This window comes from Mercenaria mercenaria, chromosome 15, assembly GCF_021730395.1.
Source record: "Mercenaria mercenaria strain notata chromosome 15, MADL_Memer_1, whole genome shotgun sequence".
In the NCBI taxonomy this organism is placed as follows: domain Eukaryota; kingdom Metazoa; phylum Mollusca; class Bivalvia; order Venerida; family Veneridae; genus Mercenaria; species Mercenaria mercenaria.
In genome coordinates this window covers 10,398,541-10,416,273 of record NC_069375.1, presented here as the reverse complement: position 1 = coordinate 10,416,273, position 17,733 = coordinate 10,398,541, and the positions used below count along the sequence as shown (strand labels likewise).

General features: G+C 36.1%; 1 protein-coding gene across 2 annotated transcripts in view; it reads right to left on the bottom strand.

Moving 5' to 3' along the window:
* LOC123546476 (protein O-mannosyl-transferase 1-like) overlaps positions 1-17,733 on the bottom strand; it is a 48,002-nt gene that overhangs the window by 5,113 nt on the left and 25,156 nt on the right. For both annotated transcript variants that reach the window (XM_045332770.2, XM_045332779.2), the window contains exons 3-17: positions 17,328-17,461; positions 16,555-16,658; positions 13,884-13,934; positions 13,100-13,246; positions 12,812-12,920; positions 11,910-11,975; positions 10,077-10,170; positions 9,269-9,424; positions 7,951-8,183; positions 7,718-7,810; positions 7,288-7,384; positions 6,112-6,207; positions 5,456-5,570; positions 2,849-3,057; positions 366-492 (exon numbers count right to left, since the gene is read on the bottom strand). In XM_045332770.2, coding sequence (XP_045188705.2) covers positions 366-492; positions 2,849-3,057; positions 5,456-5,570; positions 6,112-6,207; positions 7,288-7,384; positions 7,718-7,810; positions 7,951-8,183; positions 9,269-9,424; positions 10,077-10,170; positions 11,910-11,975; positions 12,812-12,920; positions 13,100-13,246; positions 13,884-13,934; positions 16,555-16,658; positions 17,328-17,461 — 1,831 coding nt within the window. The remainder of the gene's footprint in view (positions 1-365; positions 493-2,848; positions 3,058-5,455; positions 5,571-6,111; positions 6,208-7,287; positions 7,385-7,717; positions 7,811-7,950; positions 8,184-9,268; positions 9,425-10,076; positions 10,171-11,909; positions 11,976-12,811; positions 12,921-13,099; positions 13,247-13,883; positions 13,935-16,554; positions 16,659-17,327; positions 17,462-17,733) is intronic.

Genomic DNA, 17,733 nt, shown 5'->3' with positions numbered 1-17,733 from the left:
TTTTCAACCGGAAGGATGTATAACCGTTGTCTTTTTAACAGTAATTGTTTTCATTTTGATTTTTAAGCATATTTCATCTCAAACATTTTGAAAGTATCTAAAAATTATCTTTCCGCATTCTGATCTTTTTTGTTGTGAATGTAGGAAATTTGAAGCTATATCAAGAAGTTAACTTGTAATATTCAACAGAAAAATTACTAAAACAGGCCAAAAATGAAGTTTTTCATTAACTTTTGATAAAAGATAAATTTAGAAACTACAGTGATAAAACCATGACAAAATGTCCTCAAAATTTTCAGTATTGGAAATACACTGTCACAAATTTAGAGAAAGTTTGATCAAATATGTTCAATAAAAAATCTCACCTTGTGTAAGATCAAAACAATCTCGTCTCCTCCTCAGCAGATAGAATACAAGTAGACCACTATAGATAAGTATAGAAATAGTTCCAGCAAACCACACTACAACATTTCCCACCAGATGTATCTGGGCCTGTCAAAAATATGAAAATATATTTTGATGCTGAAGTAAAATGCAATGATTTACTGTATATTCTTGTTATACCACTACATGTTTAATTAACTACCATTTACTTTTGTATCTACTGATAAGATATACCAGTAGTCTATACAAAGACATGTACAGTAATCAAGGTTTCTTAAAACACATGGACCAAGTTGTTCAAAACTTTATCCACCAATTAAGCTGATTAAATTTCAAAACCTTTTCTGCTTCAAATTCGTCAGTGAAATTGGTTTTGTTTGTCTGCTTTGGGTATAGCACTGTTTTTCAACAGTAATTTAGTTGTGTAATGGCGGGAAATTAACCTTACTAGTGCTCCTGGATTCTATATCAGGACTGTTCTCCGTAAGTAACTGCCAACTTCTCCACCTGAATCAGAGGTGGCAGACAAATGATTTCAATGCCTTAGATAAACCATCAAGGTGAACATATGCCTTGCTCTCATGACCCCAGGATCCATAGATTTGTCCTCTCCCTACACTAAGCAGGCTAGTGAAACTGGTAGCAATAACACTAAATCTGTTAAGAATCGTGTATTTCCTTGTTACATAGAGGATATTTGTTTGTTTTGCGTGAATATGGAATATATCACACTGAGAAGTGAGAAAATGTTCACATTTTCACTCGTGCTACGCGCTCGTGAAAATATTCGAAATTTTCTCACTACACTGTGAGATATATTCCATATTCACGAAAAACAAATACTCTTTTTATTTTATGCTTAATTATGTTGAGATATGCATTTTGCAACAAATTTTAATCTTAGCGCGGGAAACAGACGCGCGTAAACGAATATGACGTCAGATGTGTTGTGACGTTAAAGATGCACACGATATAAAGTTCCATTTTATTTTACTTCTTTCTGCGTAACGTTATGAAATTCACATTAAGTAAAATAATTTGAATCGAGAAATAATTATACTATAAAAACAAAATGCGGATACAATTTTCATCCTTATTTAAGGAAATAATTTCAAATTCATACTCGATGTACAAGTAGATCGGCAAAGCTATATATACAGTGAGTGATATGCAGTGAGTGATATGGATTATATCTCACTGATAAAACACAGTATTTCATCAGTTAGCATAAAATAAAATCTGTTTCCTGATGTATTTTCAATTAAAATTTGATGCACAGAAAAAGATCAATTTTATCCGGCGGACATCTTAATCAGTGGATAAAGTCTTGAGCAATTTGGTCCAGATGTCATTATTTAGCATGTGAATAACTTAACACAGACAATAGGGATGGGGTAAACTTTAGATAAACAATAAAAAGTCTAAAAGCCTAGCAATAAACATTTGCTACCAAAGGTGTATTAAAATATTTTGGATATGATTTTAAAGGAGGTCCCTAGTAGGAAATTTACACTTTCCAAGTAATAGTCAATTGTCACTTATGTAATTGGAGCCTCTTTTTTTAACCCTTTCCTTGCTGGACACGATTGGTTCTGCCTTTGTGACCAGTGTAGATCATGATCAGCCAGAACATCCATGGAGTCTGATCATGATCTGCACTGTTTGCCATTCAGCCAGTATATTTTTGGCAAACAACTCAAAATTTTAACAGTTAATAGTACTGTTCAAATTGAAAGATGGATAAGTCCATTATATAAATTTAGCAGTGTAAGGGTTAGTTTTATGTAATTGGAGCCTCTTCTATAATTATATTGCACTATCCACCAAAACCTAAAATGACTAGTAAGAATGCTTCTGGAGGAGCCACCCATTAATGGCAACATGTGGCTTCCATAAAAACAGTTACATACATATAATCTAAGTATCAAGATTTCTGAAAAAGTATCCTGGACTTTTTATATTTGTATGTATACACATTTTGTGGGGGGATGGTCTGACTGATTGAGGAAAACCTAGTCCCCTTTCTATAAAATGCAAGTAGGGAACTACATGTATCAAAAATAAGGTGCAACACTGTTCCAGTTTAATTTGGAACAACCATCTAGAAGATTTCAGTTTGCTTTTATAACTAAGGGAATGGGGCCTGGGCCTGTCATTCTGGGGAAAGAAATGGCTAATATATTGGCAAAGGAGAATACAAATCCTGATGAAAAGTCAAATTTAAGGAAAAACTGCATGATTTTTAGAAATCTGTTAAGAGGAAGAGGCCTATAAAATGCCCCTTCTACAAACACCCCTCCCCCCACCAAAAAAACCCCAACATATAAAAAGATTGAATGCACACCAGATAGAAGCGTTGGACTTGTGATTTTAGTATCATTTCACTATACTAAAGATATGAGGTACCCACACTAACAGTATCATAAAACTGATGTACTATACTATAAAGTTATATGGTACTCACATTACTAGTATCACTAAGCCAGTATGCAACATTCTTCTTCATAAAAGGCCAATCAAGTGGACTAGAACTGTACTTGTGTTCCATCTCCTTGTCTTGTCCCATCATAATCATCTTGTACTGAAGCTCCGAGAATTTCTGCCAGAATGACAGATATGTCGGCTGCATCGGGATCATCTCACCGGTACCTATCTCATATACTGTATCTTTAGCTACAAACAAGCAAATTCGATGAATTGGTATCCCCCGCCGAAAGGGTTTGTGATGAGGAATGGCAAAAAAATATATCCGGCAAGAAGATGATGATGTTACTTAAAAGCACATAATTTCATTAGTCAAAATCAATTTAACAGAAATGAATGTTTAAAGTGTACATAATAAATGTAGGTATGTTACGTTGATCCTGACTAATGAAATTATTTTGAATGGAATATGTTTACTGTAATAAACTTAGCTTTTAGAATTAAATGGAGTTATTTGAAATGTGAGCTTGAAGTGTAACCAGAACGAAATATTGTCTTTGAGTGGTTTGGCACTAAGTGGTGCTGTTTAACATGTACATTTGACTTAAAGAACAAATGATTCCTTAAGGAGCCACAATCAAGTAGTTCTTGAACATGCTGGCGGGGTAGTGGGGTTACAACTTCCATGTTGAAATTGAATTAAAAAAAAAAGGAATGGAAAATCATATATTTTTAGGGGTAGGTGCGGAGGGAGTGGGACCGGTGAGGTACAAAACTTCATGGATATAATGCTGATGAAATAAAAATATATAAAACGTTAGGCATGCATGATGGCGTGGCAAGGTGAAAGTGCATTTTTGACTATTTCAGGGGATTGATTGAAAATAGGGGGCGAGTACAGACGAAATAATTAGGATGTTGCAGCTAAGTTATATCAAAAAAGAATTATGAAGTTTTCATATTTTATCTAATACTTTTCGAGCTAGGCCTCACCAGAAACATTTGGACGATGCAAGGCGGAACGATGAAAATAAGATGTGTGCGCAAGTTCATATCATAAAGACTCATGCAAGGTTTCATGAATTCTACTTAAATACTTTTGAGCTAGGCATCACAAGGTGAAAATGTGCAATTTTGACTATTTCAGGGCCATAACTCTGAAAATAGAGGGCAGATCAGATGAAAAATAGAGTGCGCAAGTTCATATCATGATAAGACCATTGCAAGGTTTCATAATTTATATCAAATACTTTTTGAGCTAAGCATGTCACAAGGTAAAAATGTACATTTTTGACTATTTCAGGGGCCATAACTCTGAAAATAGGGGGCGGAGCCAGATGAAAAATAGGAGGTGCGCAAGTTCATATCATGATTAAGACTTGTGCAAGGTTTCATGAATCTATATCAAATACTTTTTGAGCTAGGCGTGTCACAAGGTGAAAATGTGCATTTTTGACTATTTCAGGGGCCATTACTCTGAAAATAGGGGGCAGAGCCAGACGAAAAATAGGAGGTGCACAAGTTCATATCATGATAAAGCCTCATGCAAGGTTTCATCAATTTATATCAAATACTTTTCGAGCTAGGCGCGTCACGAACTTCGGACGGATGGACGGATGTACGCACGGACTGACGACGGACGAAGGGTGATCACAAAAGCTCACCTTGTCACTATGTGACAGGTGAGCTAAAAATGCAGCCCCTACTGCATGCACAAGGGTTTTCTTTGATTTTAACAGGTGACCTAGTTTTTGACCCCAGATGATCCAGATTCGAACTTTGGCTAAGGATCATCATTTTGACAAAGTTTCATAAAGACTGAGTCACAACTGTGGCCTCTAGATTGTTCACAAGGCAAATGTTGCCGGACGACAGATGCCGGACATTGACTGGTCACAATACCTCACCTTGAGCACTTGTGCTCAGGTGAGCTAAAAAGGGCCATAACTGCAGGGAAAACAGTCCAACTTGAAAGTCTCAAAAACAAGTAATGTTTACTTCAAGTTGATGATATATGCAAAGTTTCATTTTAAATGGATTGAAGCTGTAGGAGGTGAGTATTCAACATTCTGATGTAGCTTTAATATTTCAATCTGTAGGAGTGAGTATGCAAGAAAGTGTGACAGACTAATGGATGGAATGATAGACAGACACACAGTTCAATGTTATATGCCTCCTGTGTCCTGGGCACCGATGCATGAAAAGGTTCAGAAACAGAAACTGCAGTTCAAAATAATGAATTTACATTTATTTCAAATACTGCCATTAATATAATTAGGTTTCAGAAGAACTTGTGACTTGATAACAGCTCATTTAAAAATTAAACACAAATATTGACTTCTGCTGTTATTTTTCAGTGTTACAAAAGCAATTTATATCAAACTGTGTATAAATGATGTTATCAATTTTTTAGTCAAACAGTGGTTAATTAGCTTTAACCAGATCATGCTGGACACAATTAATTCTACCTTTGCAACCAGTACAGATCACGATCAGCATGCACATCTGTGCAGTCTGATCATGACCTACACTGTTTGCTATTCAGTCAGTATATTTTTGGTATGCACCCCTATTAACAGTTAATGGTTTTGTCCAAATTGAAAAATTATAGCAATTTAGCAGGGTAAGGGTTAAGAAATCAACATACTTTTTGTATATCTGTGTTCCTCTACATTCCAGACTGTAGCATCCTGTTGTATAACTCTATCTGTGGCCACCTCCAGCTGATTAAATCCCCACTCTGGTAGACTTCTACCACTTATCTAAAATTTAACAAAGCCTGCTTTAAAACGAGTTGTGTGATCATATCTATGTTAACTCTACAAATAAATACACAAATATCTTGTAAACACTAGCTGAGTGATAACCTTTTCTGATGTACATGTTATTGAATCCCCCCTCCCTCCTCCCACCATCATCCCTAGCCCACATCTGATGGAAATAGCTATATTGTTATAACTGATCAATTCATTTCTTCATTATCTTAAGACTTTTTCCCTTTGTTGAACACACCTTTAGCCTGCATGCTTAGCTCAATAGGGAGATTGCATGGTTGCAAGTTTGATACCTGGGTGAGGCGTACGTTCTCTAAGGCATTTTGAAAAAAGACATTGTGTCTGAAATCATTCGTCCTCCACCACTGATCCATGTGGAGAAGTTGGCAGTTACTTGCTGAAAACAGGTGAGTACTGGTACAGAATCCATACCATGAATGCTGATTCGGTTAACTGCCCGCCATTACATAACTGAAATATACTGTTGAAAAACAGCACTAAAACCCAAAACAAACAAACAAAAACGTACCTTCAATGCCTGTGTCGTGTTGATATGTATCAGACGAACTTGACTATTTATAGTTTCCCATTTTTCTCCACCAGAGACACCATTATTCAAAATATCCTGTAATATACCAAAGTAGGAATGTAAGCATGTGTTTATAGATCAAGACTACCCACTACTTGTGAACTAAGACCACCTGGCTCTAAGGACAACTACTGTGAAATCATTTCATTTGGTGGCATCATATTTCATTGTTTTGGCCAAAAGAGTTATTTCCTTAGAACATGAGTTAGTGTATTTTACTAGTTAAACTTACAATATGTACTAATTTTATTTAAGAAATAATTTATAGTAAAATCGTGTTTTAACACTATTTATACATAATGGGTAGTTATATGTCGGATGTAATAATATCACGGGGATGAGCTAAAAATGGCCACACACCCTGGCGGCCATATTTTTTGACAAATCAAAATAATTTGAATAATCTTGGTAGAGGGTCACACAAGGACCATTTTTGTAAAATTATTTCAAAATCGGACCAGCAGTTTCATACAAGAAGATTTTTGAAGTTTGCACTGTATACATATAGGGAAAATTGACCATGTCCTCTGGCAGCCATGGTTTTTTTAGGAATCAGAATAATTTGAACATTCTTGGCAGATGGTGACACAAGGACCATTTGTATGAAATTTCTTTAAAATCGGGCCTGAAGATTCACACAAGAAGATTTTTAAAGTTTCCACTATATACATACTATTATAGGGAAAAGTGACTAAGCCCCCTGGTGGCCATGTTTTTTGACAAATCATAATAATTTGAACACTCTTGACAGAGGGTCAAATATGGACCATTTTGAAATCAGACTAGCAGTTTAAGAGGAGATGTCATTAGATGATTTTCTAAATATTAGCTCTGGCAACCGCTATATTCAACCAAGTGGAACCATTTGAACAACTTTGAAAGAGGACCATCCAAAGAACATCCAGGCTAAGTTTCATCAACTTCCACCAAACGGTTTTAGAGGAGATGTTGTTTGAAGGAAAGTGTAGACTGACGACGGATGGAAGTTGGCTGGACGCTGGATGTTGAGTAATCACAATAGCTCACTCCGAGCACTTTGTGCTTAGGTAACTAAAAACAGATGTGACAAAATTTTCACAGTGATAAAAGGTTCACTGAAGAAATAATATTACTTACAACTTTCCACAGGCTCTGTGCCGGCATAGAAACATTGTAATCTATATAACAGGAGACTTCCTGATTTTGTGGGCTCATTGGTGCTGCTACATCATGACTGAAACATAAATAAAGCTATCTTTAGTCACTAGCACCACCTCCTGTATGAGCCACTAGCACCACCTCCTGTATGAGCCACTAGCTCTTCTTGCTGTGAGCAGCAAGGATAGTGGAAATTAGCACTAGGTAACTGCAAACTTAATATTTATTCAATTATTTCTTATTTTGTTAACAGTGCAGAATATAAATTTGTTAATATTACAGAAGCAATGTAACTACCTTCTTTTTCAATCTACCATAAAAATTGACTTAAACAATTTTTTCCCCTGAATTTTGCGTTAAAATCAGGGGTATGTATTATACATGGGTCTCAAAGGTAAGGTGAACTCACCTGTTAAGTGCTCTTCCAGAAAGCCCATGTATCAGTTGTATAATATCACCATTCTTAACAGGTTCAGGTGGATCTTCAACCTTCAATGATTCTCTGAAAAGCATTACTGTATTATTATTATAATTTTTTTTTTGTGGGGTTGGGGGGTTGGGGGCGTGTTAACATCGCACTGGCCCAAAAGGCTAAAATCAACAGGAGTAAAAAGTTTGTGATTACTTCAACAACAAGCTTACCTGTCTGGATGTTTAACAATCCACCAGTTGTTGACATCCTTATGTGTATAACATGTGACTTGTTGTTGATGGCTGGATCCCCGTCCGTCCTTGTATCTCACAGGGTATGGATGTGTGTGAGAGTGAAGCCAGCAAGGATGACCAGGTGCTGGGTCATATGTATGCTTCAAGGTGATCTGTGACCCATATACAATATGGAAAGGCTGACCTTTTGTCAGAGCTGCTAATCCTCCCTACAATAAATGAAACAAGTTCGGAGTGCAATAATATTTTCAAAAGACAAAGAAGCAGTTATCACAGCATATTATATTATGCTGAACCTTCCAATCAATCAATTCAGTCTTTTCTAAATAAAACAAGAGCTGTCGGAGGACAGCAATGCTTGACTATTCAACAGCCTTGTCAATTGAATGAATACAAAAACCTGCACAGTGCTTATCTGCTCATGACAGTGAACAAGGTGTGAAGTTTCAATCTATTCCCATTAGTGGGTAGTGAGATACTAACTTACATATAAAAACTTAACCCAAAACAGCTAAGTTGAAAAAGGGGCATAATTTTGAAAAAATGCAAAGTAGAGTTAAGGAACCTGCACATTGCACGTCAGATCATGATAGTGAACAAGTGTGTTAAGTTTCAATCCATTCCCATTAGTTGTTACTGAGATACCAGCTTACATACAAAACCTTAACCAAAAATTTCTAAGTCGAAAAAGGGGCATAACTTTGTGAAAAAAGCAAAATAGAGTTATGGAACCTATGCAAGTTTATCATTTATAAGTTTATCACAGTGAATAAGCGTGTGAAGTTTCAATCCATCACCACAGGTGGTTACTGAGATACCAGCTTACATACAAAAACTTAACCAAATCGCAGACGCACGGGCATGTCCAATAGCTCTACTATTCTTTGAATAGTTGAGCTAAAAAATACTATTCTCTATTACAATATACTGATAAAAATATAGGCTGCCATTACATTGCCAAATACATTAAAAACAAACAATCTTCACAGAGACTGAATAACCTAAAACTTGAACTACACTATTTAACCCTTACCCTGCTAAATTTATAATGAACTTGTCCATCTTTCAATTTGGACAGTATCATTGACTGTTAAAAGGGGTGTTTACCAAAAAGATACTGACTGAATGGCAAACACTGCAGATCTTTATCAGACTGCATGTGCAGGCTGATCAAGATCTACACTGGTCGCAAAGTCACCTAAGTTTTAAAAACGTACCTTTATTCCATAATACATACACTTACTTTCATATCATGCATAAATACTTAAAAGAGGTGAGCTAACTTTGATCTTACCTCCAAACTAGCTTGGAAAGCACTTGTCATAATATTATCATGAGGTCCTGCCTTGGTGAGAATAGTGAGATGTATGTAGAACATGTACACATACAACACTGCTGGTACCAACAACAAGAACACTGTTCTTACCAACATATGGTTGACCAAACACAGCTGTGAAAAAAACAAAACATAATTCTTCAAAACATATATCTATGAAATCATTTTTTAACCTTTACCCTGTTAAATTTCTAAAATGGACTGGTCCATCATTCAATTTGGGCAGTAACACTTCTTATTCAAAGGGGTGTTCACTGAAAATTTACTGACTGAATAGCAAACAGTGCAGACCATGATCTGCACTGGTCACAAAGGCATAATCACTTGCCGGCAGCAGGCTAAAGGTTAATATCATGTTGAAACAACAGAACATTTTTTGTACATGTTAGTATTTCATAACTGATTTCTAAATGTATACAATTGTCTACTTTTACAATGACTATTGAAGAATACACAATACTGATGTAGCCACAGAGACTGAATCTATCTGAGAACCAAAGAACAAAGTTTTTCTTTTTATTTCTCAGAAACACAACACCTTAGTTTGCTCAACATGGCTGTTTGCTAGTGTACCTCAGCATTGCTACATCATGCTTAGTACAATTTTCATGGAAACTGAGCAATTTTCTTTAGTCAAAACCTTCATTATTTTAACACACTGTCCATTCTGAAAACATCTGCCTTAAACATGTGTTACAATTAGTGCATCTTTACCAAACAATCGGTAAAGAAGTCTTTTTAATACATATAACAAAGAAATACTTACATCAGCTTTTGTAAAATCTGACAAAAGTTTCCAATAGTCTCGCAATATCAAGTACAAAATCAACACTGCAGTAAATAACCCCACATACTTTACACTGTAAACAAAAGAAAGGATTGACATCACAGTGAATATAACCAATTCATTTTCATGTAAACAGAAATAAAAACAAATATGGTTGTTGCAAGGAAAATTCCTAAGTGATACAAGAGAATTACCTTAGATAAATAGCATTTATGACTCATTTAATGACTCTGATTTTACTTTAGAATTACTAACAGATGCAAGAACTTTAAGTAGAGGGAGAAAAATTTAAAGAACTTGACTGTTGTAGCCCAAAGGAGTGGAACAACAAAAGGAAAACTTAAAAATAACAATTCTAAGTCCACAAAAAAATATTCAAAGTCCACAAAAAAAATCCTTATCAGGTACAGGTATGTAAAATTACACCTAAAATTTAGAGGTACCATCCATGTTGTACCACAGAAAAGTGGTCTCGGTTTTTCCCTACGGCCAATAATAAAAAAGTTTCAAAATAAGCTATTTATAGTAACATAAAAGGGAAGTAATTCAAAAAAAAATATTGTAAGTGAACAAAAAAGAGATCTGCCAAATAAAAACAAGAGCACTGCAATGCAGAGCAATATACACAAAGCAAAGTCATATATGACCTTTGACCCTTAAGTGTGACCTTGACCTTTAAGCAAGTCATCCGGACATGCGCTCTGTACATCGTCTCAGTGTGGTGAACATTTCTGCCAAGTTTCTTTGAAATCCTTCCAGCAGTTCAAGAGTTACAGAGCAGACACGAAACAAACTGATATGACTTTTGACCCCTAAGTGTGACCTTGACCATGAAGCGAGTCGTCCGGAACATGCGCTCTGCATGTTGACTTGGTGTGGTGAACATTTGTGTCAAGTTTCTTTGAAATCCTTCAAGGGGTTCAAGAGTTACAGAGCGGACACGATACAAACTGATATGACCTTTGACTCCTAAGTGTGACCTTGACCTTGAAGCAAGACATCCAAAACATGTGCTTTGCACGTCGTCTAGGTGTGGTGAACATTTGTGTCAAGTTTCCTTGAAATCCTTCAAGGGGTTCAAGTGTTACAGAGCGGACATGAAATTGCTAACGGACAGACGGACGGACACCAGCGTCATAACATAATACATCCCTTCGAGTGTATAACAAAATGTTAACAGTGTATACTGGAGTATCCACCTTTACCAGCAGCTAACCCTAAGCTTAAATGATGTATTGATACAAAACTGTCCAAACATGCAAGGAATCAAACAGGAGCTGTCAGAGGAGACAGCAACTAAACTTTTTCAATGCTTGATAGTGAAAGAGGACATATCTTAGGAAGCTAGAGCTATCACTGGACTGATTTTTTGTCCCTGGTGCAGATGAGGATGTTGGATAACAGTCTGAGTCAAATCCATTTAGTAATAACAGAGATTAGAGTGAATATGCACCAGAACATTAACCAGAAAGTATAAAACAGACATAATTCATGGAATATTTTCACAAGAGTAATTCTAAGTGCATATGATATGGGGGATGATGTGAAACAACCATTTTCAGAATCAAATCCATTTAACAATAACAGAGATAGACTGACTTTAACCTTGAATTTTAATCAAAAAGGGGGCTGGACCTTTTTCACATATAATGACCCCAGACGATGTGGAACATCTGGAATATTTGAAGTTTGAAGCAAATCCATCAAGTAATAACTGAGATAAAGTAAAAGTGCCTCAAAATTTTAACAAAGCAGGATAGCTTTCCATATACTGGTACTTCTTATTGTCCAGCTAAAGAGGGTGTTACCTACCTTAGTGTACATGTAAATGACACACCAGTCAAGGACAGCCAAAAATACCACTGTAGTGAAAATGACCTGAAAAAACAACATAAAAAGGAAGATTAATTATTCTGTTAGGCACCATCACTTTGTGATTTTAAGTCCCATCTTTACTAACAATGCAACATCTCTTAGACAAACACTACCTAGTCTGTTGTACAAGAGTCTGTTTTATAGAAGTTTAGTTAGTAAGAAGTTCTTTCCATGTAAAATAAAATTTTAGTCATTATGAAGATGATTTCTCCTCCAAGGTATGTTTAACAATCCACAGATATTCCTGTGTCAAGGCTTAAACATGTCCATCTTACAGTGAACAAAAAAGCTTGCTTAAAAAAATTTTCAAGAGATATGTACTGACAAGCAGACAAAATCAAAATACACAAGAAATATACCCTTGAAAATGACAATTAACCTTTAGCCTGCTGGCAGCAAGTTATTCTGCGTTTGCAACCAGTGCAGACCAAGATCAACCGGCATTGCTTGCTGTTCAGTCAGTAAATTTTCAGTGAACACCCCTTCAAATAATAAATGGTATTGTCCAAATTGAATGATGGACTAATCCATTTTAGAAATTTAGCAGGGTAAAGGTTAATACAGGTAGATCTCTCAGTAACTACTTCCACACAATCCTCTGTGGACCAGCTAATCACAAGAACAAAATCTATCCAGATACTAGACTCCTGATGACAATCCATGATTTCTATTTGATTTGTGTTTTTCTGTATGTGGTTTTGGAATTCTTTGGTTTTACAGAAAGACACTGCTTCTTGGGCTATATTTACAGCCAAACAATGTGGAAACAGCCCATGAAATTATATAAGTGCATGGAAATGGCCAATTTTCATTAAATGTTCTCTGCCTGAAACACTTACCTATGTCCCAGAGATCTAAATTTAAGGTAGCTGAGTAGAGACAGGCACATGAAGAAAAGTAACATTCCCTCCATCAGAATAAATCTTGACTGCACTAGGAGGGAATTGTCTGGAAAAAAACAACAAGAAAAATATTTGTAAAATCATGCTATCTTCCTACAAAACTGCTGAAAACTGACAATAATGCTTGACTTAAAATATAACATGCGCAATTTGTTTTATGTATCAGCAGTTACAAGAGTGACTATAGGCATTCTACTGGTATCTATGGTATCAGGAAACACTTACCTAGTAGTATAAAAGCACCTGCCAGTAAAGCAGACCACCTACTGAAGCCAAGTTCTACTGCTATCTGATAAACAAGTGGTACAACAAGACTTCCACAAACTGCTGGTATTAAACGCAACTCCTTCAATGGGAAGTCACTAGGGTACTCTGTAACATAAAGAAAATTTGGTATATTTAATATACTATACCCGAATTTCAATTCCAGCATGTCTACCATGCCCTCCAAACTATGACCTCTGTATTCAGAATTACTTCTTGAACACAAATAAAACTAGACTAAGTACAGTATCATTATATATGACACAGTGATTCATATCATTGAGGGGGTCTCTGTGGTGAGTGGTTAAGATAGCTGACTTCGAATTACTTGCCACTCACCAATGTGGGTTTAAGTCTCACTCAGGGTGTTGAATTCTTCATGTGAGGAAGCCATCTGGCTGACTTACGGAAAGTCGGTGGTTCTACCCAGGTGCCTGCCAACCTTGAAATAATGCTAAGAGGTGCACCTGGGGTCTTCCTCCACCTTCAAAGCTGGAAAGTCGCCATACGGTCTAAATTGTGTTGTGGCAATGTCAACAAAATCATAAAACAAAATTCATACCATTCAAATATAAATGCATAGTTTACTTCAACCTATGACTATCAACTTTTAAGAATTTAACGATTCTACAATAAACACTATCAATAACTTAAGAGATGGCAAAACAGTCACATAATCCCTTCTTCCACAGCTGTCAGTACAAGCGTACAAGCACAGAGAAATAAAACATAGGAAACAACTAACCTGCCCCTATTCTTTCAAAACCCAGGTGACCTTCAAATGCTGTATAACTGCCTGCAAAAGAGAAAAAATATCTGAACTGGTCAAGAATTTATTTAAATAAGAGGGTCACAATGGCGTTAGATCACTCCTTGCTTTAACAGTTTTGGTATAGGCTCGCACAAGGAAATTATCTGTGAAATCAGTTTGACATAGAGTCAGTGTTTCTGACAAGAAGATATTAGAAGTTTCAACTAAATAAATATAGGTTAGTGTGTGAAATGGATTGGGGTGTGTGAGTGATGGCACAGGATACTATAAGACAACATCAAAACAAGTTAAACAAGAGCACCGCCTTGCGGGTGCTGACGCTCATCTGATTTTTTTTGTATAATAGAAATATTGTCCTACCCATGATTTTCTAAGTCTAAAAAGGGCCATCATTCTTGCAAAAAGCAGGATAGAGTTATGTTTCTTGATGTACAGTGTCCACTTATGATGGTGAAAAACTGTTGCAAGTTTTAAAGCAATAGCTTTGATAGTTTATGAGAAAAGTTGACTTAAACATAATACTCAACCAAGAAAATGATTTTCTAAGTCCAAAAGGGGCAATAATTATTGCAAAAAGCAGGATGGAGTTATGTTGCTTGCTGTACAGGGTCAGCTTATGATGGTGAACAAGTGTTGCAAGTTTCAAAGCAATAGCTTTGATAGTTTAAGAGAAAAAGTTGACCTAAACATAAAACTTAACCAAGAAATCTGATATTTTCTAAGTCCAAAAGGGGCCATAAATCTTGCAAAAAGCAGGACGGAGTTATGTTTCTTGCTATACAGGGTCAACTTATGATGGTGAACAAGTGTTGCAAGTTTTAAAGCAATAGCTTTGATAGTTTAGGATAAAAGCTGACCTAAACATAAAACTTAACCAAGAAAACTGATTTTCTAAGTCCAAAAGGGGCAATAAATCTTGCAAAAAGCAAGATGGAGTTATGTTTCTTGATGTACAGGGTCTGCTTATGATGGTGAACAAGTATTCCAAGTTTCAAAGCAATAGCTTTGACAGTTTAGGAGAAAAGTTGACCTAAACATAAAACTTAACCAAGAAATCTGATATTTTCTAAGTACAAAAGGGGCCATAAATCTTGCAAAAAGCAAGATGGAGTTATGTTTCTTGCTATACAGGGTCAGCTTATGATGGTGAATAAGTATTCCAAGTTTCAAAGCAATAGCTTTGATAGTTTAGGAGAAAAGCTGACCTAAACATAAAACTTAACCAGGCAACGCCGACACAGACGCCGACGCCAACAACCGCTCAAGTGATGACAATAACTCATCATTTTTTTTCAAAAAATCAGATGAGCTAAAAAGCCTGTGGAGTGGAAATTTGGGGAAGGGTGGGGATGAACATGTGATATTAATGGACAATAAAAAGTACTTTGTGTGTGTGGGGGTGAGGGGTTGATGGGGGAGGGTCTGATGTGGGAGTTAGGGGTAAAGAAGTAAGGGGGAGATGATGTGATACTATGAGGCAATATCAAGAAATGCAAGAAACTGAAAGTAATATATATATATTTTTATGTCCAGATGGGTGGAGATGGAAAGGGATATTGTTGGCGGGAGCATGAAGGACTTCGGCAGAAGGTTACCAAAGGAACATTTGTGAGGGAAGATTTTCCATAAAGCTATCATCTAGGGTAAACCTGTCCCATGCCCTGGCGGCCATGTTTTTAATGAAACACAATGACTTGAAGGATTTTAGTAGAGGTTCACCCAAGGAACATTATAATTATGAAATTATTTTCAAATTGAACCAGCAGTTTTTGGGAAGAAGATTTTTTAAGTTGTGAATTTACTATCCATTTAGGAAAAACTAACCTTGCCACTTGGTGGTCCTGTTTTCTAACCAAAAAGAATTCTTTAAAGGAACTGGTAGAGGATCATCTATTAAGGAGCATCGCATTGAAATAATTTTGAGAATGGGCCGGCAGTTTTAGAGAAGAAGATTTGCGAAGTTTTCCATTTAGCTATATTGGGAAAACTAGCCCTGCCTCAACCTCCCCACTGGCTGCAATGTGATGGAACAAAACAGAATGATTTGAAGGAACTTGGTAGAATGTCACCCAAGGAACATTTCTGTTAAATGTATTTTAAAAATGGCCATGGAGTTTCTAAGGAAAAGATTTTTAGTGTTTTCCTTTTGGTTGTCTTCTGGTTGTCACAGCAACAAGAACTCTGCATGAATGACCTAAAAGGGGACCAGCAAAGGAACATTCCTGTGAAGTTTGGTTGAAATTTGCAAAGTGGTGTAGGAGATGTTCTTTAAAGAAATTGTTGATGGTAGAAAGACAGATGGTTGACAGACAGGCGATGGACATCAAATAATCCTAAAAGCCCAGATGAGCTAAAACAAATCACAGCAGGTAAAAAAGACACTGTTATAAATATGACATTACTGAAAACTGATGCATATTCTCTACCCAAGTTTGATTCTGAAGTAGCAATTTTCTGTTCAAGGAAACTACACAGGTCAAAAAGAATTGGACATTTAGAATTTTTTTTATATCTCATCAACGAACAATTCAGTATATTTAGTAATATAACTATGCAAAAATTTCATCAATATTAAATTCACAAATAGTATGTCAAACTCCAACATCTCCAGTTTCAAAATTTACAATCTCTATATTTTGCATACCTATAAATGCCAGTATCAGCTTCCCAAGTGGTGGATGAACATCAAAGAAGAAAATCTTTTTCATGTATAATGAAACATACTTGGCAAAATGCAGCTCATCAAATCTGTAAAATAAATGAGCCGTGCCATGAGAAAACCAACATAGTGGGTTTGCAACCAGCATGGATCCAGACCAGCCTGCGCATCCGCGCAGTCTGGTCAGGATCCATGCTGTTCGCTTTCAAAGCCTATTACAATTAGAGAAACTGTTAGTGAACAGCATGGATCCTGACCAGACTGCGCGGATGCGCAGGCTGGTCTGGATCCATGCTGGTCACAAAGCCACTATGTTGGTTTTCCCATGGCACGGCTCAAATGATATTCACGTAAAGTTTATATTCACCCGTATTTGTTTCTACATCAAATCCAGCTGTAATCGAGTACTGTTACTACAGATTTTGCTGATCCTAGATGCTATGCATTAGTTTATAATGCAGATATAAACAGTAAATTTGATCAAATCTAGCTGTAATCAATTACTGTTACTACAGCTTTCGCTGCTCCTACATGCCATGCATTAGTTCATAATGCAGATATAAACAGTAAAATTAAATCAAATCCAACTGTAATCAAGTACTTACACAATGTATGGTGGTCAGCTGCCATATGTGTACTAGTTCATAATGCAGCTATAAACAATAAAATCTGCACTGAATCCAGTAGTAATGAAATATTCACTAAAGATCTGCCATGTGCAAAACTTGCATAAAATCCAGCTGTAATTAAATACTTACACCACAGATTTTGGAGATCCCAGCTGCCAAGTCCTAGTTAATAATGCAGCTATAAACAGCAAAACTTGCATGAAGTCCAGCTGTATATTTATAGTGAATGGCTCACTCTTCTTCCTCTTTGTATCCTCTGCCATCTGTAAATTTAATGAATAATTATTATAATGTTTTGTGTTTGGAAAAAAAGCATCCAGCTTTGGTTGCTAGTACTGAGTAAACTTACTTTCAACAATTCTCTTTAATACAAAGTTTGGCTAAAGATTATAATAATGAATGAAAAAACACATGATATACCAAAATGAAAACTGAATAAGACAGAGTATTAGAATTAGAAAATGTTTATGTTTCAGACTTTTAAGTAATAACTTAGAACACAGCTTGCGTGGGCAATGATGGTTTGTGCACTAGG